Consider the following 20758-nt stretch of genomic DNA (forward strand, 5'->3'; position numbering starts at 1 on the left):
GGGGGGGGGGTTAAACAAGCCAGAGGGGGCGAGGTGAGCACCCCTGGCTGAGCAGCGGGCGGTGGGGCGCAGGGGCCGCCTCCCGAGTCGGCCGGGGGCGGGAGTGGCGGGGGCTGGTCCTCGCGAGGGCCGCGGGACGCCGCGCTGGCGGGCTAGGTCGTCCTCCCGGGGCTCGGGGGCGCGCAGACTGGGGCACAACGACGTCGTCCAACAGGCTGCGCGGCGCGGGCGGAGCCGGGGGAGGGGCCCGGCGAGCGGGCGGAGGCTCCGCCCAGGGCGCGGGCACGAGGGGCGGGGCGCACCTGGGGCAGTGGGCGGGGCCTGTGCGTGGGGTTGGGGTGCAGTGGCGGTGAAGCGGGGTCCCTATGACGTCACACAGGTCCACCCCAGGACCTGCCTTGCAGACCCCGCAATGCTCACTCCGGGAACGAAATGGACGTGCCGTTCAGGAGGTAGGACTGCCTTGTCCCGCGCCCCAGAGCGAGCGCGAGTTCCTACTGCTCCGCAGGAGCCTGGCCCCAGGCCCACCCCTTGGGTCAGAATCCCGGGACCCCCCCTTGAGGAGCTGCTCACTACTGGGCGGGCCAGACTGGAGACCTGACTCCCCAGGCCCTGGGGACCTGGGGGCGTCTTTTCTGGGAGCCCAGGCGGCCACCGCGCCAGGGTCTGATCTTGGGCAGGTGCATGGAAGTGGGGGGAGGTGAGGGCTGGTCAGATGCACCCCGAGGGGCTGCCTGCTGGAAGCCCCCCTGCAGGGGCGGGCAGGACATGGGTCTTGCTTTAGCTGGAGGATCCAGAGCTGCCAGGGCCCAGAACTGAGACCCGCGAGTGAGCAGGCACCCTCAAGAGGGTGGGGGCCCTGCCCTACAGAAGGGATGATGCCCCACCCCAGGAGTGGCCTCACCCCTCTTCCGTGCCCCACTTACGGGGGACCCTCGCTCCCCAGGAGTCAGGCCTGCTTGGTGGGGAGCGGCTGCTGTGGGGGCCTGCGTTTCCCCCTGGTGTGAGGAGTGAGGGATTGAGAGGAAACCCCTGTCACCTTCCTAGGTGGGGTGGCCTGGGGGTGGGGGAGGGGCGGGGGTTCACACTGCTTTGCCCTCAGTAACTGCCTGTGCTTGGGGAGTGGGGACCCCCTCCGCTCCCCCCACCACCACAGGGGGCGTCTAGGACGCCTGCAGTTAACCTGGGCTAGTGAGGGTCTGCAGCCGCCAGGCCGGACTTCTCCAAAGTAAGGCCGTGATTTCCCCTCAAGCACAGTGAGGTCAAATGAATGAGATGGGCCTCAGGGCCTGGGGTTTGCCTCCTGCCCCTGACGCTGCTGCGTTTTTCTGTCGTAGAGCTGGGTGAGCCCATGGGGTCTGGCGAGAGCCCATGCTGCGGGGGGCCGACTCAGAATACGAGGTACGTGGGGCCGCGGGAGTGTGTCCTGCCCTCAAAAGTTTAGTCGCCATTGCCTGGAACTTGAGCCAAGAGTTTGGACCTTTTCTGAAACAGCGTAAGGGGCGGGAGAGTCCCAGGAGGCAAGAACAAGCCAAGCCCTTGCGTTCCTGTGCTGCTATGGCCGAGCGAGTGGCCAAGTGTGGTGTGAAGGTGTCTGAAGAATTAACTGGCGGGAGGAGAGAACAGGCCCATCATTGGTCGCCCCAATCCAGACCCCACGTCCCACAGGAATGAGCGCCGCCCCCTCAGAACAAGCCCCACCAGACATGGCCCTTTGCTCCACATCCGTGGCGTAAAGCGACCGTCTGAGGGCTTGGGTTTGTTTCCACCCCTCAAGTCCGGCCTTCAGAAGCCCCAGCTGGTGTCTTCTGCCCCGCGGGGCCTTGACTTGGGGCCCGGCCTTCCAGGGGCTGCGCTTTCTCAGCTGTCTTCCTGCTCTGGAGCTGGAGCCACGCAGCTGGGCCAGTGCGTCCCAGTTCCTGCTGGAACCTGCTTTGTCGCGTTCTTCTGTCCTAGCTCAGTCTGGAGGGGGCGGGCTTGAAGCCTCCCGACTCCCCCCTTAACCTGTTTCAGGTAAACTGTTATCCCCTGAGCCTGCCCTGGCCCGGGGCAGGGATGCGGCCGATCGGGCATCCCTGTGAGGGCAGGTTGGGCAGGGGACCCGGGCCGGCATGGTCAGAATGTGAGCGGCCTCAGAGGTCTGAGCCTGAGCCACTTCGGTCTTTTTTTTTTTTAAGATTGATTTATTTATGCACACAAGAGCTGGGTACAGACCAGAGATGCGGGGGGTGAGAGGATTCACCAGAGACAGAGTGGGGAACAGAACAGGCAGACTGATGAAATACACTGCTGAGGGGAGCAGCAGGCGAGACGGGAGAGGTCTGCTGCACTGCGAGACAGGAGAGGTCTGCTGCGCCATGTCAATTGCTCCCTGGCCGGGGATCGAACTCGTGCTACAGAGGCTGCGGATTGCTTCATAGTGCAGTGCTTAACCCCTTGCGCCACCAGGGAGGCCCACCAGCTCAGCCTTGAGTTAGAGAAGGAAGCACTGGGCCCCTGCCTGTCTCCATTCCCGCGTGACTGGGGACGCGGAGCTGGAGAACCCTTCCAGAACCAAAGTTGCAACAAGGCAGGGTCCCTGCTCTTGAGCGAGACCCTGCTTAGGTGTGGAATTTGTTGAAAACTCTTGAAACGTGTTTTCCCCTCATAGCAGAGCAGCAAAGCTGACTTAACCTCCTGGTCTGACCTGGAGGCCAAAGCAGAGGGCCCTTGAAGGTAACCAGCGTCCCCCACCCGCACCCCAGTGCCTGTTCCCTGGGGCAGGACCGGCTGCCGCTTTTCCCCTGGGTGGCTGGAGGGCGGGGCGCTCATGGTACTTCTCTCCCGTTTTCCAGGTCTTGAGAGGAGACGCTAAGCTCATCTTTGTGGAAGACCACCTGGCCTCTGCTCGGAATCCCCCCCTTTCTCCTGACTCCAGGTAGGCCCAGCCTGGGGCGGCTCTAGGGGCAGCCGCGCCTCTGGGGGGTGGATGTGGGCCCACCCCTTGTCCTGGAGCCACCTGCTCTGGACGCCCTCGCCGGGGACATCTGCCAGGATGGTGAGTCCAGCTGACGTGAACCAGCCACCTGCAGCGCCTCCCGGCCAGGCCGGGCATAGAGCTGGGGGAAGAGCGGGGTCCCCTGAGGCGGGGGCCAGCGGCCTCTGGTGTTGGGGCCACTCAGGGATTGAGTTTAACGGGCAGGACTGGCTTGGAGGTCGAGGTGTGTGGCTCTCGGGAGAGGCGGTGCCGTCGTTACGAGAGCGAGCGGCTGGCAGGAGTCTGAGTCCGGGGCAGGGAGGGAGGGCAGCCTCTGGGGAGGAAGTGGACCCTCTGGAGGGTGTGACTGAGAAGCCACAGCCCCTCGCAGCTCCTGTGCCGGGTCTGAGCCCCCCTCGGACACGCTGACCCCACGGCCCCTGGGGCGAGCGCATCAAGCTCAGCCGCTGCGCCGGGTGAGGCCACGCCCTGGACCCGGGCCCTGCCCTGCCTCGGGCTCACCCTTGCTCTGCGGGGTGCAGGGCCGTGGTGACTTGGCCGATGGGCGCTGGCTTTCCAGTCACCCCGCGTACCGTCTGGGGTCTCAGATTGAGGACTTCCTTGCGCGGGTCTGTGGCCCGGGGGCCTCCCGGGACCGGAAGAGGAGAGCCGGTGAAGACGCAGACCCCAAGCGAGGCGCAGACCTCCTGCAGGGCAGGAGACCAGCAGCAGATTCTGGCTTTTGCCGGGGACTTGAGATACGCGTGCGAGTGGCCAGCGCGGCCAGAGGTGTGCGGCGGAGGTGCGGGGGGTGGGGGGTCCGGGAGAGCAGCCCCGGCGACCCTGGGCTCCAGGCCCGAGAGCTGGCGGGGAAAGCGAGTTACTCCTGGAAAGTGGGGCCGGTGGCGACTGAAGCCCGCCCTGGGGGTCACCAGGGGCGCGAGAGGCCTGTGCTCGCCCGGTGGTCTCTGGGCGACGCTGCCTCTGCATCTTTGGGTGTGTGGGTTTTTCTTCATGTTTTTAGCAACTTTGTAGGAAAATCTGGGATTTTAGTGTCACTCTGGGGGCGTCAGGCCCCCGTGTGGGTTTGTCTTCATCTTTCACAAAACGAAACAAAGGGGGGCATTTGAGTTGCACGGACCCCTCCCCCCAACATTCTGGAACTTTCTGTGTCAATGAACGTGTCGTGTTTCCCAATGCGCTTCTGTGAGAAGACAGAGGGAAGACCGGGTCTGGGGCGGGGGCTGCCCCCACGCTGCCCGTCGGCTCTTCGCGACAGGAAGTCCTGCAGGCCCCAGGCTTTGCCTTCCCGAGAGGCTAATTTCTGCCAGCGCTCCTGTGGACCGACATGCCAGGCACCCACCTGGCTGCTGCCCCAGCTGCGCCCACCCCTGGCACCTCTAGCTTCTGGGGCCGCCCTCCTCGCCCGACCCCGGTGTTTTCCAGGGAGGTGGACCCCAAGCCATGGCTGGGCCAAGGTGTGGCCGACCTACCTGCATCAGGGCTGCGCTCAGCACCCCCAGCACCAGGACCAACTTCCGGAAGGGACAGAGGCGCCCGCTCCATCGCCTCAAGGTGCTCCAGGCCTGCCCTCCGGGAGACGGGCGGGAAGAGCAGGCCAGGCCCAGCCCTGTGAGGACTCACGGCCTCACCCTCCCCAGGCCAGAGGCGGCCAAGGCCCCACCCTTTCTCTTGATGAGGAAAAAGCTAGAGTTGCTTTTCCAGAGTCTGGAGGGTGGGGCGGTCTCCAGAGGCACCCCAGGTTCTTCGAGACGCCTCTTTGGGGCCTCAGACCCGCAGCTGTAAGGGGAGGGCTTGGGGCGGATGACCTGGCGTCTTCCAGACCCCCGGCCTCAGCCCAGGACAGGTGTCCAGGGTGCTGTGGGGACGGGTGTTTCCGCCCTCCCGCTGGCAGCGACTGGGAGCATTTCCGTCTTCTCCATGTCCACCCCACCCGCCCAGCCACTATGACCGGCCTGACAGTGGCCGCTGGCATGGGGGGTAGGCGCCCTCGGGCTGGCTTGGGCACAGCTGCTGATGTTTAGTTCGTGGAAAGGCCAGTCAGCCTCCTTCTCCCCAGGCCGGTCTCAACAAGCACCACCTGGACTTCGCGGACAGCTCCTGGAGAGAGGTAGGCCTGGGAGGCCGGTCGGCTGGCCGGCGCCCCCGAGTTGGGTTCACACTGTCACTTTATTTGCTCTGTGACGCGACTTCTGCCGCCCCCTCCCCAGCGCCCTGCCTGGGCTGGGGGCTTGCGGGGATGAAGGCTCTGGTGGGGTCACGAGAAGGAAGTGGCTTCTGGAGTCAGCGGGCCTGCTCGGCTTCTGAATCTGAGATTTAAAGGGGGGGGGTGTATTGTCAGGGCAGGAGGGACACAGTGCAGGTTTTCTGATCCAGCAGACCAGGTAAAGAAGGCGTCCTAGAGAGTCCTTGGTGGGTTTTGCAGGCTTTTTATTTAGATTTACCAGGCATGTGGCAGGCAGGGGTGCTGGGGGGCCGGGAGGCTGGCAGACCTCCCAGCCCCCAGCCAATCCTCACTCTGTCTGGGCTCTCTGGCCTTCTCTCTGCTTCTCTTCTTCTCTCGGCTTCTCTGCTTCTACTGGCGTCCCCGTGACGCCATCCTTAAAAGCCCAGTCTTAGCCCAGGTGAATCCCATCTACGTATGCCCACACCCTACTCCAGGTGCCGCCATCAGGCATGCATTCAGGACCGCAGGGTTCCCGGAGGGCAGAAAAGCCTGATACTTTTTACTTTACCCTGGGGTGTGGGGGTGGGGTGTGGGGTGTGTGTGTGTGTCCCCACAGTTAGACCCCCCAGTGAGATGACCACATAGGGGCCTGCAGGGCTGTGGTGTGTGTGCTGTTGTTACAGGGCAGGGAGAGGGGCACCCAGAACCCCCAAACCCGCCTACTCGAAATAGGCTCTGCCATCCGCCGCATATAGACAAGCACACAGAGCTTTAATGGAAAGGAACTTTAGTAGTTAGCGTGCAGTACAGAGAAGGCAAAGAACACAGTTTCCAAGTCGAGCACCTGAAGTTACCCGTCCCTCGTGGGTAAAAGTCCAGCCAAACGGGATTGGCCCAGAGCAAGGCCCAAAAGCTGCCACAGCTGAAAGCACCTTCCAGCGGGGACCCACAGAAAAGGGTCAGAAACAGGCGGACAACTCTGGGAGGGAAAAAGCAAAATCAAAATCAGAATCAAGGCTGCCATCGTTAACCTCCCCACGCGTCTCTCACCCGCGTCTGTCTCTCCCAAGTGTCCCTCCCCGTCCCCCAGGCCCCTGTCCAGTCCGGGCGAGAGGCCAGCGCGCCTTCTTCACACGACTGCCGCTCCACGCGCCTCCTCAGGCTCCTCCTGCTCCCATCCTGCTCCTCCCTCCCATCTCCTGCAGCTTCTCTTCCGCTGTGCTCACCCTCCCTGGGCGGGGCAGGGGCCTGGGCCCTCCCCGTCCCCTGGGGACCGTTAGAGTGTGTGATGTGTGCGGGTGCGTGATGTGTGTGTGGTGCGTGGCGTGTGCGTGTGGCAGGAGCCTGGGTGTGTGAGCGGATGACAAGGGGGGCGTGTGCTTCCTGGGCCTGACCCGCCTGGTGCTCGCCGGCCATCACGTCCTGTCAGCATGTCTGGAAGGATGAGCCGCCGCAGCTGGACCGGACAGAGCTCCTGCCTGCTGTCGGCTAGGAGGTGACAGCGATTAGTCTCAGGAGACGACTCTGGAGGCTTTGACTGTCCAGTCAGGAAAAGGGGGCAGGAGGTAGATGGGACAGAAGACTAGAGCTTGGGGTAGAAAGGTTGGGAGGGAGCTCCTAGACTTCCAGAACACTCCACCAGGCCCCTCTGCCCCTGGCCATGCAGCTAAGAGGCGTTTGGGCCACCCGGCTTCTTGGGGTGACGCGCCGCCCTGGGGGACAGGTCCCTTCGGGACTGGGGATGCCTGGCTCGGTCCTCCCCGCAGCTCTGGACGAGGCCTGGCCTGGCGTGGGGTGGCATGGGAGGCGGCTGGGCCTGCTCGGGCAGAGGGACCCAGAGGTGGGAGCGGCAGACCTGGCAGTGGGGGGACCCAGTCCCTGGGGCGCCCCCTATGGGGGCAGGACAGCTCCTGGCCTGCTCAGCGTCTGCCTCCCTGGATATTGCCGGTGCAGGCTCCTCTGTCTCAGCTTCTAGATCCCTCTGACGGGGAGCTGGACGCTGCCCCCTGGCAATGGGCCTGCCGCGGCCCTGGCTGCGCTGCAGGTGGCACTGGGCCTCCCCACGCACCCAAGCCCAGGAGCCCGGAAGAAGGCTGCTTAGAAGGGCCACCGTGGAAACTTTCAGATGCTGGCTGGGCCTCTGCCTCCCTGGGGGCCACAGACGTGGACATGCAGCCGGTGGAGGCCAGTGGCCCTGAGGTGCCCATGGGGCCAGCCGGGCTTCCTGGGGCTCCAGCGGACTTGAGGAGGCTGGGGGGAGAGTGGGGTCCCAGGGCAGCGGAGCACCCCGACCCCGCCAGACACACGCGGGGCCGAGCCAGGGCGGCCCGGGCCCCCAGACTCGGGAGTGAGCGGGACAGGATGCCCAAGCTGTCCCTCTCCAAGAGGAAGCTAGAGCTGCTACTCGCGGAGCCTGAGAAACATAAGAGGCGGAAGCAGCATGTGAGCTAGAGCAGGTGAGCGGCCTGCGGAGGCGCCTGCGAATGGGAGGCTGTGCTGGGCGCCAGGTCCCCTCCCCGGCTGCACAGCGGGTCCCCCTGGGGAGGGGCTGCGGGGCCCTGGCTGAGTCAAGGGAGTTCTCGCTCCGGAACGTGTCCCCTGAGGACCAGCCCTTTCATCCGAGCTGGGCCCCGGGATCCTCTTCTCCCAACTTGCCACCTCTTCGCTGGGGTTTCCATGGCTGCCCTTACCCCTCGTCCCCAGCAAGCGTCCCGCGCTGGCCCGACAAGACCCTTCTCCAAGAACATTCAAACACATGGGACCAAACCACGGGCCAAGGTGGCGGGCGAGGCTGTGAGGGTCACTCGGGCTGAGGGCAGGGTCAGGCTACCGGCTGCACAGGCGCCTCGGCCGCCCTGGTGACCACCAGACCCACCGGGTGCCCGTCCCGGCCAGGGCAGTGTCCGGGGACAGGGCAGGCTCAGCCTGCCAGCTGCGTCGCGGTCCGGCCTGTGGCCTGCCTGCCGGGCCCTTTATCCTTCCCCGTGTGTCTCCTCACAGGCACAGACCGAGCGGAGTGTGGGGCCAGTGCCGGGGCCAGCCCCTCTGCTGGGGCCACGTCGCAGGCCTGGGACTCGCTGTCCAAACACCAATAAAAGCAGATCACCCAGGCGCGCTCGCCCTGCCTCGGGGAGGGACACCCGCAACAGGGCCGACCCCAACCCCGCCTGCTCTACCTGGAGGGACAGGGCTGTGCCACCGTCCAGCCTGTCCCCCTGCTGCAGGGCCAGTGGGTGGTCCCAGAAGTGGGAGTGGGGTGTCAGGTGGGGGTGGCAAGTGGGAGCCTCAGGCCCTCCGTGGGGGCTTCACTCTTAACCTGCCCCGCCCTTCAGGCGGAAGACGAGGGACATGGCCACCGAGTGGGGCCCTTGATTTGTGGGTCCCAGTGACGCCCATTCAGCAGTGTCTGCTCTGCCTGCCTGTGGGCTGGACAATGGCGTCTCCTGCTTTTTCCTCGCAGCTGGGCCTCAGGGTACAGCTCTTTGCTCTCTTGGGGCCCCAGAACCCTCACCTGGGACTCTGCTGGCCTGTGCTTGGAACTCATGTGAATGACCCAGGGCTCCTGTGGGTGCACCCCACATTGCTAGAGTGCGCCCAGCTTCCATGCTAGAAATGCTTGTTACTGGTTCCAGAGGGCCCCAGGGCCTCCATGGTGGCACAGGGGTCAGTTTCAGCACTACCAAGCGGTCACGACCCCTGTGGCCTGAGCTCCATCCCCCACCAGGGCCCTGACCCACAGGGCGCAGCAGACCTCTCCTGCCTCCCCGCTGCTCCCCTCAGCAGTGTATCTCAGTGGATCCGTCTGTTCTGCTCACTGCTCTGTCTCTGGTGAATCCTCTCACCCCCCCACCCCAGCATCTCTGGCCTACACCCCAGTCTTGTATGCAGAAATAAAAATAAATCTCAAACAGAAGGTGAATTAAAAAAAAAAAAGAGCGGGCCCCAGTCTTCAGGTGTGGGCTACAGCCCGGCCATCTGGGGACCCCGATGGACACTCCAGAATCAGGTGGGAAGGAGCTCCCAGAGCGAGCGGTGGCTGCAGTAAACCGGCATCATCCCAGGCAGGTGCCCTGCTCCCCAAGTCTGGCCCTCATGTGTGCCTGTCCCAGCCGGGGGCAGTGCCTCTGGGCAGGGGTAGGCTGGCTGGGGACGCGCTGTTCATGTCTGAGTGGACAGCGGTCACTCCACCAGCTGCCCCAGAACTGGGTGTGAATGTGCCAGGGACACGGCGGGATGGGTGGTGGCGGTGGATGTGGGGGCTAGGGTGAGCCCGCCATCCCCCAGCATGACAGGAAAGCTCCCCAGCCTCCACCCTGGATCCCGGCCAGGCCTCGGGGGTCACGGGATGGATCCCAGTTCTAAATGGTGTGGAGCGCGCAGCCGCTCTGCGGGTACAGGGCTCCCGGCGCGACCTCTGGAACAGACGAGCAGAGCCGGCTTGTGCGTAGTGTTTTATTCCCGTGTCAGCTGGGCCGCGCTGCCCACCCTCGGGCTTCCCTCGTTCCCTCCCGCCTCAGACCGGCCATGCCATCTGGTGCACTGTGACCACGCGTCAGACATGGCCGGGCCAGCTCACTCGGTGCAGAGGACGGCCACGCCACGTTCGTAGAAGCTGCGTGGGTCTTCCTTGGTGGCGATTTCGAAGTCGACCGTGAAGATGAGGTCGGCCCGGGTGAAGTTCAGGTACACAGGCAGGGTCACCTGGGGAAGGGCGAGAGCTGGCTGGTGATCTGGAGGGAAGGCTGGTGGGGAGTGTGTGTGGGGGGCTTGCCTCACAGGGGGCCCTGGGGGAAGGGGAGGGGTGGGAGCCGGGAGGGGGCAGCCACTCACCACGTTCGCCTTTTTCTCAGCGTTAGTCTGCTTGACCCAGCGCAGCTGCGTCAGCGGGAGGACGGTGGAGATGGCGTTGGAGAGCGACAGCTTGTTGTTGGTGCACGTGGCCCCCTGCAGCTTCAGACCTGGGGGAGAAGCCCGCGCTGGACGCAGACGGCCCACCAAGCACTGGCTCGGTCCCCCCCCCAGCTCTGTGGGCACCCCCTGGCCCCCGAGGGCAGGCCCCGGGGGCAGGCCAGAGGCCAGGGCAGCCCTGCTGTGACCCTCCTCACCTGTGACTCCGAAGCTGCAGGCGTCGAGGGTGGTGTTCTGGGAGGTGGTAACATTGACCTCCAGGCAGAGCTCCTCCAGGGACCAGCTGTTGGCCTGGGCCACGTACTGCCTCGTGGCTGTGATGTAGGCCTCAGGCACAAACAGGCCCCCCAGGCACACGTGGATGTTCTGAGGGAGGAAGCGGCCTGCATGAGGGAGCCCACCTGCCTCCGCCGACCCTGGGCTGGGCTTGTCCCCCACCCTGGCCCCCAAGCCCCGGACAGCTCCCCTGCCCCCGGCCTCGCACCTTCAGTTCCTTGGCGCCGCCTGACGCTGCCGCCTGTGAGATGTTCTGTAGCTGCTTGATCCTCTCACTGAAGTCGGCCACCCACTGGATGACGGTCATGCCAGCGGGCACCGTGTAGTGGGACCAGCTTCGAGGCAAGATGCCTGCGAGCAGGGAAGACCCGGTCTCAATCATGGCCAGTCCCCACTGGGACGGGGGACAGGCCTCCGCTGGCCCGGCCCCACATGCTATGCCCAGGCGGGTGTGGGTGATGCTGAGGACGCAGCCACCAACTGTGGCACAGCAGGCTGATGACGGACACAGGTTCCCCAGCCCTTCCTACCTGCCCCCCTGCCCTACCCGAACTACAGGAGCAGCACCTCCAGGCCTGCCCACATCCTGCTCTGTGCAGGAGGACGTGGCCGCCCCACCCGCCAAGCGCCACACCTTTCACCAGCTCGTTGATGAGCGTGCGCAGGTAGTTGGTCTGTTTCTTCTTCCCCTCACACACTTGCACGACGTCCGCGAGGTCCTGGCGCACATCCTGCAGGAGCTTAGCACCCATCTTCACTTCCCTCTCGAAGAATCTGAATAGAGGGTCCTGCGGTTGTTGAGAGAAGGGAGAAGGCCCCCGGTCAGAAGAAGGCGCTTGGCCTTCAGGGCTGCCCCTCACAGCCCGCCTGGCCCAGCCCGAGGGCAGCTCTGGGCAGTCTCTGCGGGCAGGGGCTTTCATCAGTCTGGCTCACATGGGCCGGCCCCAGGCACGACCCTCTGACTGCTGCAGGTACACTGTGTTCTGCCTGGCTCCCCCCTCCACCGTACCTTGATGTTCTCCACCGTCCGCTTGAGGTGGCTGAGCGTCTGGGGGATGAGGTGCAGCCAGTTGGAGGCGGTGGTGTGCAGCGTCCTCATCCAGGTGGGGCGGCCGTCGGATGTGGAGTCCGTCCGGGCCTTCTTCTCTGTCTCGGCGTAGGCCAGGTCGTCCTCGTCCTCCAGCATCTGCATCTTCAGCATCTTACTGATCATGTCCACGCCTGGGTGCCACAGGGGGTGGGGACCAGAAAACTTGAATGTAAAGGCCACGTGACATGCTGACAGGTTAAAGGTGTCCCGAGGGACATGGGACACGCTCAGAAGCACAGGAAACAGTTTAGTCAGAAGTGTGGGGAGGCGCCCAGAGGAGCTGCCGGCCACAGAAGCCACTTCCTCCTCACTTGGAGGCCACTGTGAAGCCCAAGAGCGAGGCGGAAGAGCTGGTGGGCAGGAGCTGCCCTGAGAGCTGCTGGCTCTGCCCACCCCTCTGTGCCCACCAGGCCTCAGTCTCACATCCCCACACCCCCACAACCGGCGCCAGAGGCTGCAAGTCACTTAAAAATATGAAGCCTTTGGCCAAAAACTTAGCTTCTGGCACAGAAAAGACACCCCCAGGCTAAATATGTTCTCTGCCCGCCCCCCACACCATGGTGTCCAGGGAGGGGAGGTGCCCAGGGGCCAGGCGCGCACCCACCCTGGGTGGTGAGGAGGACTCGCTCGGCATTGTTGGGCAGGCCCAGCCAGGAGGGCGTCTGGGTGTCAGGGAGCAGCTCCACCCACTGCACGAACTCTTCTCGCCTGGAAAACCAGCACCAGGAAATGCGTCACGGGTATCGCCCCATGGCCCAGCATCCCGAACCAGGTTGTCACGGGCAGCAGGCCCCACCTGATGCCATCCGGCATCTGGATGTCTTTGTGCCCGTCCACCTTGCAGGCCAGCTTGAACTCGCTGTCGAAGCTCTTGGTGGTGAAGAGGCGCTCCAGGAAGGTGCTGAGCAGGCGCTGGTCGAACTCGTTGTCCACACGGCCACCGTAGATAGACTGGGCCATCAGCGTCTTTAGGGCTGACCAGGGGATCTTGTCTGGAGAGATGTTCTGCCTTCCCTGGGGGGGAAGAGCAGTCAGGGGTGGGAGGGGCAGCTCTTAGAGGGCAGGACCCCACCACCTGCTGGGCATGTGGAGCCAGCACCCACCCTCCTGGGTGCAGCTGCACGCACCTTCGCTGTGTCGTCCAGCCAGGTGTCCACTGTGTCGCAGGCCGACCGCAGGTCAGACTCCCCAAACTCGTACTTCTTGGACCACCCCAGGGGTGCGTAACGCAGACGCTCCTGGATGATGGCGTGGAACCAGGCCAGCAGGAAGTACAAGCGGGCGCGTTCGTTGGGAGACTGCACGGGATCAGAGGGCAGAGTCACCAGGGCAGCAAGCACCACGTTGGGGGCGAGGGAGGTGTGGACCCCGCATTGAAATTGAAGTTCTGAGCAGAGCCAATCACGTACCAAGCCTGGCCTGCCTGACCAGGGAGCAGCCGGGCAGGCGCCACGGTGGGTATTGCTGCTATTCAGTTCACAGAAAACTACACTAAAAACGAAATTTCTAAGAACATCAGAAAAGATGGCTCATGGCAGAAATGGGAGTGCCCGCCACGCCCTTCCACCCCTGCTGCCAGCCTCAGCCTCTGCTCAGTGCCCGGGGCACACAGTGTGGCCTCCGGTTCCCAGGCTTCTGGGAGGATGACCGAGGTTCCAGCGAGAGTGGGGCGTCTGCTCCTGTGGGAGCCTGACCATCACCCACTGTAGCCAAACCCCATGCCGCCATCCCTCTCAGGAGTAGGGCCCGCCACAGGGCTTGTGCAAGTGGGGTCAGAGGCTAGAGCAGACACTGGCCTCTGGGGAGGTCGTGGCCCCCTCTGCGGTGGCCCCAGACCCCAGGAGGAGGCCTTCCTTACCTTGCAGATGCGTGAGACGGGGATGCTGCTGAAGGTCCTCAGCATGTTGGCCTTCACCCCAGGGGGCGGCTCGAACACGAAAATGCGGCCTGCGCGGAGCAAGTTCACGGGCACCTGTGGGGGACAGGGTCCCGTCACTCTGCTTCAGCACGCCCCCCTCCAACAGCTGCCACACCAGCCGTAACATCAACATCTCGTGCCCGCTGCCCACCTTGGGGTTAATCTCCATTGTGAGGAAGAGTCTGAAGCAGGCATGCGGCTGCAGGGAGTGCAGCTTCTTTTCCAGCTGCATCAGCCACCCCGGGGCCAGGTGCACGTTCTTCAGCATCACCCACCTGCATAGGCAAAGCCACAGCGACGCTGCAGGCCTCTGGCCTGAGTCCGCGGGGACTGGGCTTTCTAAGACACACAGGCCTACCTGCCGGACTTCACAGCGGTATTGATGGCCTTATCTGCTTGGTTGAAGCCTTCTGCCGAGCCTGGTGCCAGAAAGCTCAGTGTCAGCATGGTGGTCTCAGGGGTCTGTGCCCACGAGTCCTGTGGGGCTTCAGCCCACTGGACAGACCAGCCACTTACCGATGGCAATCGAGGTGATCTGAGTGTTCTGCTCCGCTGCCAGGTCTTCCACGTGCCCGCTGGCGTCATAACCAGGCACAGAACACATCAACACAGGTGTGTTTGGCTTTACCTGCGGTGGGAGGAGACAGGGCTCAGTTCCGTGCCTCACATGGCACGCCCCAGGGGGAAGGCCTGCAGCGGTGTGCTGGCAGTTGGCAAGGGCCGAGTCTACAGCAGGCACTTGGCCTTTGGAGCTTGCGGCTGGGCGTCTGCGGGGTCCAGCGCAGTACCTCTGTGTCCACGATGTGGGTCAGGTCCAGTGGCTGCTCCATGATGGACATGAAGGACTCCCCGAGGTTCGTTGAAACAAACATGTGGGCCATGGCTAGCAGGCGGTCGGGCCGGAAGGCCTGAATCAGGAGCAGGCGGTGAATGGCTTGTCCGATGGGTGCTGCAAGGGGGCCGAGAAGGGTTGGTGGCCGGTGAAGCAGACCCTGAGATGCCCCCACTGGACTGTTCATGCTACAACCTGGCTTTGCAAAGTCTCCAGAGTCCAAGTCCTCAGAAACCACACCGCAGCTCTGTTGCTCTCTGCCCAGGTCACCCAGGAGAACGGTGACCACCTCCTGTGTCTTCTGCGAGTCCTCCTATGACATCACATGCCTCCCAGGCCTCTCTATGGGAGCTGGGAGCGCGCCTCCCCCACTGCCTGGGCCTCAGTGATGCACGCAGAAACAGCCAGTTTGCCCTGGTGTTGGGCAAGGGACAACCCCACCCTCTCTGGTCCAACTTTGCTGCTCTCCCGCTTCCAAGCCAATGCCTGGCATTGCAACACTGAACTTATCTGTAGGCTGGCAGCTTGTGATCTGGGGGACATGTACATTTGCTCAGGCAGCAGAGCCCACCCTCACCCGGGGGCACAGGATGCCAGGGGCGCTGGTGGGCTTACTGGCAGGGGTGTCCTCGCTCCACAGGTAGGGCACCGTCTGCTCTGGGGAGCTGCTGTCCAGCCAGATGCCAAATTGCTGAGGAGACAAGAGGGACAGCATCACCACGGTGCAGGGGGCAGAGAGGGTGGATGTGACTTGAGAGTGACAAACACGACACACAACTTTCACTCCTTGTTGCCAATTTCCTGAGGAAGGCCAACTTTATACCAGGAGTGTTTGGATACTTACGTCGTCTGCCTGAACCTTTGCGATCAGATCCTTAAACGCAGGGAGACAGCTCAGCCTCACCACTGCTTCAGCCTGCTCAACGGTCAGGCCCTGGACCTTGGGGGTCGAGCCAGCAGTCAAGACGATTTCCTTCCCCCTCAAGAAGTGCTGGAATTCAGCATCGTAGGTGGGCTCGCTAGGAAGGAGGCCACGGGTTAGAGAAGGTCTCTTTGGTCATCCCTCACTGTCACCAGAGCTCTAATGAAAGCTCATGGTCCCACAGTGCTCATGGCAGTGGGTTTGGGGGGGAGGGGAGTGCAATGGCGCTCAGTGGAAGGAGGGGGTGGCTGGCCTTACCCGACCGTGCCCTTGAGCTTGATCCTGGCGAGCAGCATGGCAAAGGTGATGTGGTCCTGGTGTAGCATGCCTCGCGCCACCCGGTTGAATGCCACCTGGGGACAAAGACAGGAGACGCCGCTGACCCCCAGGAACTCACCAGGGCTGCTCCCTCCGGGCATGGGCGCAGGCCCCACTGTACCTGGAAGAGGTCCTTCGTGATGATGCAGAGTCGCTGTGTGTGGTCGGTGACGCCCTTCAGGTTTGGGTTCTCGTATAGGACATTGTGGTAGATGTCCAGGAAGAACTGGAGGGAGTACTGGTACAGGAAGTGGATCTGAAGAGGCAGAGGGGGTGTGAGGTGGGCACAGGCCCCGGCTGGGCTCTGGGCCCCAGGGAGGGGGAGGGCCCACCTGCTTCAGAGACTCCATGGTGAAGTAGATGCTACTGCAGGCGGTGGAGAGTGGCAGGTACTGCTGGGACACGGTTTCCACCTCCTGCATCACGATGTCGGTCTCCTCCACCTTGCGCGTCACCTCGGCCGCCTCTCTCTTGAGGTTCTCCAGCGTAGTGATGATGGTGTCGTCATCTAGGATGCGTCCCTTCACCTCGTTCAGGGCTTGCAGCAGAGATTTTTCCAGCTGGCGCAGCCGGAGCTGGAACTCCCCTTGAAGGACAAAGGCCCAGGGTCACTGGGGCGCCTGCACAACCTGGCCGGCTGCACCCTCAAAGGCCCCGCCTCCTGGCCCGTGAGCCTACAGAAGTTGCCTGCCTGGAACTTACCTTGGAGCTTGAGAAGATCAGAGCGTTTCTCGTCCACATCGGGCCTTTCTGCTTTGAGCACCTCATTCAGGCACTGGCTCTGTAAGCTGCTACGGGTGACCGTGAAGTTGACAAAAGTGACCCGGGAACAGAGGTCCGGTGGGAACTCAACCTGCCAAGGGCCTTGGGAAGTCAGCCTGTCCCCTCTGTGCCTCCGTGGCTGTGCCACGCGTCCACGCAGCAGGCCCCGCACTTACCGTTGGGTCCCGGGTGGACAGGAAGATGACAAACGACGGTGACAAGTCTATGTCCTGGTCCCCGAGGGTGATAAGCACCCGGCCCCCTGTGCGCCGGACCTCGCGGTTCAGCACCGGGTTCAAGACCGGGTCGTAGCTCTCCACATCCTGCACACATGCGGAGCCCGAGATTCAGCCTTGCAGTGTTTGGCCTCAGCAACACTGTGCTGATGGTGACACTGCACTCCCGACAAACCTAGACACCCCGACCCACACCGTCAGGCAGCAGCCATCGGCTACGTGTGGTGCTGACTGCAGCTCAGGCCCCGGCACAGCCACCTGTGAGAGTGGCCCTGGACATGAGGTGAACTGGTGCTTACGCTGTGCTCATTGGGTTCACTTTTTATAGAACTACCTCAAAGCCTTTTCCTTGCTCTAAAATCGGGATGGCCAGTTTCTGTGGTATGCCTAGCCTTATTCCACATCAGCTGTGTGTGAACAATCCCAAGCAGCCCTTGCAAGTGCACTGGGGGCCACATGCGCACCTGGACCAGGAGGGGGTTCCCGAAGCGCAGGGCGCTCTCCAGGTTCTTCCGGAAGGCATCGTCCAGAAAGCTGGTGCGCGTGATCTTGCGGTCCTTGTACTCATTCATGATGAACTCGGTGGCCTGCCCGGAGGGGTCGATGATGAGTGGGTACCTGCAGGGAAGGCGGAGGAGCAAGCTGAGGCACCCGGGCCCAGCCCTGGAGCCTGGGAGAGCAGGAAGCTGCCCCCCCCACAGGCACGGTTCCCAGTCTCCAAATGCTAAAGGCTCTATGCCAAGCGCCTCCCAGGAGCACGTCTGTGGTGAGGCAGCCCTGTCACAGGCCGCTCTAGGAATGGACTCTGGGGCCAGCAGTGCTTAGCTTCCTGTGCGCTTCCTCCCGGCACTAAGCGTGTGCTGCCAGGGCAACTGCCATGCGTGTATCTGCGTCCATCTAGAGCGCCACCCCTGGACGGGGGGTTTCACCACCTGCCCTGCAGCAGCACCGGAGAGAAAGTAACTCAATGTCACTTCTTCCTCTCAACAGCCCAGTGGGAGGCGCTGCTATAGATCCCTTCCACAAATGAGGAACCAGAGGTATGGAAATATAACCAGCTGTTGTCCAGAGCTACCGTTAAAAAAATTTAAAACTTAAGACTGGGTGAAACTGGACACAGATCAAAAAAGAAGCCCCTCCCCCATAATGCTCTGGTCACTAGAGTAGCCCCAGGTGGGTGCTGTCTCCATTTCTGGGCACACGTGAAACATACACGTGGCCTGGGGGGCACACCCCACACTTGCCGGCATCTGCTTTCCTCTGGTTGTCGCAGCGCCCTCTGCAGGGCTCCAAAGGGCCCCTGGCTCTCAGGTGGTGACCCAAGGCCATTTGTTAACCGGCCCAGCTGAGGGGTTCCCAGCCATCAGCGGGCACACACTCCACCTTCATGTGTGGTTGGACACGTCACCTATGTGCCAGGCAGCTGCTGAGTAATACCTGCAGCAAGCACAGCTCCCACTGGACGAGCCCAACTCTGCACAGGGAGCAGCACCACCTGGACACATGCTCTGGGACCCCAGGGCTTGGGTGTCAAGGATGACACCTAGTGGAGCCTCCCACACTGTCCCTGGGACATGGGTGCCACGAAGATTCAAAGGTTCAAAGTAAAAAGGTTCTGCACAGCAAAAGAAGGTGTCACTCAAATAACCGCTTGCTGAGCGGGGTGTTTGCAGACACACACACCTGACAGATGGCGGACAGCCCAGAGCGCACTATAGCTCAGCGCAACGCCAAGTCAAAAATGGGCAGAAGCACAGGACAGACAGATGCCAACAGGCACGTGAAGTGTATACAGTGTTGTTAAAGTAACATAAAAAAAAAAAAGAAATTCACGGTGTTTATGGGGACCAAAACAAATCTAGGGATAGGGTTTTTGAATGAAGACAGGAAACACCTTTGGATTTCAGAGCTGCTCCTGAGGAGGGTCAAGCCCTAAGGGGGCAACCTTGGTCACAGGTCAGCACCACTCCTGCCACCTGCAGCCACCTTACTGTCCGTGCCACATCCTGCTGCCCTGGCTCCTTAGAAAAGCCGACAGCAATTTCCCCTCAACTCTGCTTTCAGGTCTGAAAAACGTCTGTCTTACTCCGGCCTTGAGTCTGTCAATGGGGACGCATGGTCCCCGTGTGCCCTGACCAGTGGCGAGTCCCAGGCGGGCAGCATTGTGTGCCCTTTCCCAGTCTTGGTCAGGTCGCAGATAAAAGTGTTTTGAACAAAGTGGGGCCGCTGGCTTGGAGCACCCGGACACTGGCCCCCTGCCCTCTGCAGGACGCACCTGTTGAACCGCTTCAGCATGATGGCGTTCTCCGTGCACAGGTCGTCTGCGGGCAGGGAGCTGGCTTGCCACCGCAGGCGCTCGTCGGCATTGGACAGGTACTCCGTCCTGGCAATGTCTGTGCGGAACTGAAAGGCCAGGGCGTTACCCTCCCTTTGCAGAGCCACAGGCAGCACAAGGGAGGGCTGCTGGGCGCCGGCAACTCCGGCCCACATGTCCACGCGCGGTTTGGAGCCTTGGAGGGTACCTGGATGTTGGCCTGCTGCAGGTGATGGGACCAGGTAGTGAACAAGTTCTGGCGCATCTGCTGGTCAAAGTAGCCCGCGTAAGCGATGAACGCGGCCGACAAGAGGCAGTCCCCGGCGATGGTGGACATCTGGTTTTTGAAAGTCTCACTTGTTTTCTCCCACCGCTCCCGTTCCGCAGACAGGCTCTTCAGAAGGGCGGTGCTCCTGTTCACCTATGAGGAAGGCCAGACGGCGCTCAGAGGCTGGGGAGCGCTTCCAGGACAGACACTGGAAGCACGAGCTGGGGCAGGGTCTGGCTGGGCTAGAAACAGAAGCGCCCCAGTTGTTCACGATCATGGGCAGGACCCGGAACACAGGTGATGGAGGACAAGTAAACCTTAGAACAGTCAGGCTGAAGGAAGCGCAGACTCGACTGTGTGTGAACAGGGGGCAGTAAGGAGAAGCTGCAGGGAAGAGGAACAGTGGGGTGAAGGATGCGACAGGAGGCAGCACCAGTGGCGGGAGACTGAGGCTGATCCAAGAGGCGTGCATGTGACCGAGGGGGCGGCAGTGGTAGGGGCCTGAACAGGAGCTTAAGGTGGGACAAGCTGGCTACAGGGGTCAGTGGCTTTGGAGGCCCAGCTTGGGTGTGTCCTAATTCACACCCTGGCATGCAGGCAGTGGGAGCCCCCAGAGCTGCCCGCGAGGAGGCACGGAGCACACGCAGCACAGGTCAGGTGCGCGCCCCTCGGCTCTGCCCGCCAAGGCCGGAGAGCGACTATCAAACCACTCAGCGGTGGTGTCTCAGAGGAGCAGGCAGTGTGCACCCGGGAGGACAATCTTACTTTTGCTTCAACAGCAGCCAGGTCCGCTTTGATGGCCTGGGCCTCGGAGATCAGCACTGCGTACTCCTCTTTGTAGCGAGCGATGCTGGCCTCCAGGTCGCGGATCATCTGCTCCACCTCGTTGGCCTTCTGCTGGTTGTCCTTGGCGTCATCCTCCAGCTTCTGCAGCTCGTTGCGCAGGGGCTCCACCCGCTTCAGCATGTCCGCGTAGTTGAGCTGAGGGAACAAGTTGGCACCACTGTCCGGGAGTGACCCGGCAGGTGGGCCCCACGTGCAGGAATGCCAGGCCGTGCAGTTACCTGTGCGATTGCCCATTTAACCATAGGGCCGCAGGCCAGGGAAGCCCGATTGACAATTTCGTAGTTATAACTGGGGTTGGACATGTAGTTTTTCTTCATCTTCTCCCGGATGGCATCACTGCAAGAGAGGGATTGTTTAGAAGTGCATGCAGCGCAAAGTAAAGCAGAGTTCTTAGGAATTTAAAATGTAAAGGCCAGTCCCCAACTGGCACGCTGATGGCCACGGGGATAAGCCTGACCCCAGGGGACAGTGGGTCCTGGTGTGAGGACTCTGCGGTCACTGGTCCACCCAGCAGATGCCAGCAGAGGCCCTTGGCCACAGTCCCCACACCCCCCACTGACCTGATCTCCTCAGCAGAGAAGTTCACGATGGTGGGGATGAAGTTCTCCCGCATGATGATGGAGCGGATCTGCTTCCAGTCCGCCGTGCTCTCCCCCAGCAGCAGGCAGATGGACTCGAGCGCCAGCTTCACAGCGGCAGGGGGGTTGGCCATGGAGCGCACCTCCACCAGGTGCTGCTTCTTAATGGACTTGACGGCTGCGGAGGAGCAAGGGCAGTGGGGAGGGGCCGCCAGAAGGGAGGCCCAAATGGACTGTCTTTAAATAGCACATCTTTTACTTTTTCCTTATTTATTTTTTAATATAATAGCCGATCTTTTAAATATGAAAGTTCTGTGGCTAACAAGTTGGGTAAACAGCCACCCAA

General features: G+C 62.5%; 2 protein-coding genes across 7 annotated transcripts in view; one reads left to right on the forward strand and one right to left on the reverse strand.

Annotated features, from left to right (window-relative positions):
• Positions 1-375: 375 nt before the first annotated feature.
• LOC129145302 (uncharacterized) lies at positions 376-8251 on the forward strand. Of its 6 annotated transcripts, none has more exons than XR_008550650.1 (8): positions 376-452; positions 1338-1401; positions 2651-2715; positions 2835-2917; positions 4403-4531; positions 5037-5087; positions 7113-7600; positions 8145-8251. XR_008550650.1 is itself a non-coding variant. In XM_054692237.1 (6 exons), exons 2-6 carry the CDS (start codon positions 1372-1374, stop codon positions 5874-5876), a joined length of 342 nt encoding a protein of 113 aa, XP_054548212.1. In that variant the 5' UTR covers positions 376-452; positions 1338-1371; the 3' UTR covers positions 5877-6279. The 6 variants fall into 6 exon arrangements, 2 of the variants coding, with proteins under 2 accessions (XP_054548212.1, XP_054548203.1); XR_008550651.1 differs by having other exon boundaries at positions 2654-2715; XR_008550648.1 differs by lacking the exon at positions 2651-2715 and having other exon boundaries at positions 7098-7600.
• A 1306-nt stretch (positions 8252-9557) lies between these two features.
• DYNC1H1 (dynein cytoplasmic 1 heavy chain 1) overlaps positions 9558-20758 on the reverse strand; it is a 59878-nt gene continuing 48677 nt past the window's right edge. The window contains exons 52-78 of the mRNA XM_037503885.2: positions 20395-20590; positions 20053-20170; positions 19754-19969; positions 18929-19141; positions 18682-18809; positions 16871-17024; positions 16347-16493; positions 16111-16261; positions 15741-15994; positions 15530-15664; positions 15349-15443; positions 15013-15187; positions 14784-14859; positions 14125-14285; positions 13853-13964; positions 13695-13755; positions 13488-13611; positions 13277-13390; positions 12546-12716; positions 12215-12432; positions 12023-12126; positions 11338-11549; positions 10963-11116; positions 10537-10679; positions 10250-10418; positions 9975-10102; positions 9558-9845 (exon numbers count right to left, since the gene is read on the reverse strand). Coding sequence (XP_037359782.1) covers positions 9717-9845; positions 9975-10102; positions 10250-10418; positions 10537-10679; positions 10963-11116; positions 11338-11549; positions 12023-12126; positions 12215-12432; positions 12546-12716; positions 13277-13390; positions 13488-13611; positions 13695-13755; positions 13853-13964; positions 14125-14285; positions 14784-14859; positions 15013-15187; positions 15349-15443; positions 15530-15664; positions 15741-15994; positions 16111-16261; positions 16347-16493; positions 16871-17024; positions 18682-18809; positions 18929-19141; positions 19754-19969; positions 20053-20170; positions 20395-20590 — 4058 coding nt within the window. The 3' untranslated portion in view covers positions 9558-9716. The remainder of the gene's footprint in view (positions 9846-9974; positions 10103-10249; positions 10419-10536; positions 10680-10962; positions 11117-11337; positions 11550-12022; positions 12127-12214; positions 12433-12545; positions 12717-13276; positions 13391-13487; positions 13612-13694; positions 13756-13852; positions 13965-14124; positions 14286-14783; positions 14860-15012; positions 15188-15348; positions 15444-15529; positions 15665-15740; positions 15995-16110; positions 16262-16346; positions 16494-16870; positions 17025-18681; positions 18810-18928; positions 19142-19753; positions 19970-20052; positions 20171-20394; positions 20591-20758) is intronic.

Source organism: Talpa occidentalis, unplaced genomic scaffold, assembly GCF_014898055.3.
Source record: "Talpa occidentalis isolate TD23 unplaced genomic scaffold, MPIMG_talOcc4v2.1 talOcc4.11, whole genome shotgun sequence".
NCBI lineage: Eukaryota > Metazoa > Chordata > Mammalia > Eulipotyphla > Talpidae > Talpa > Talpa occidentalis.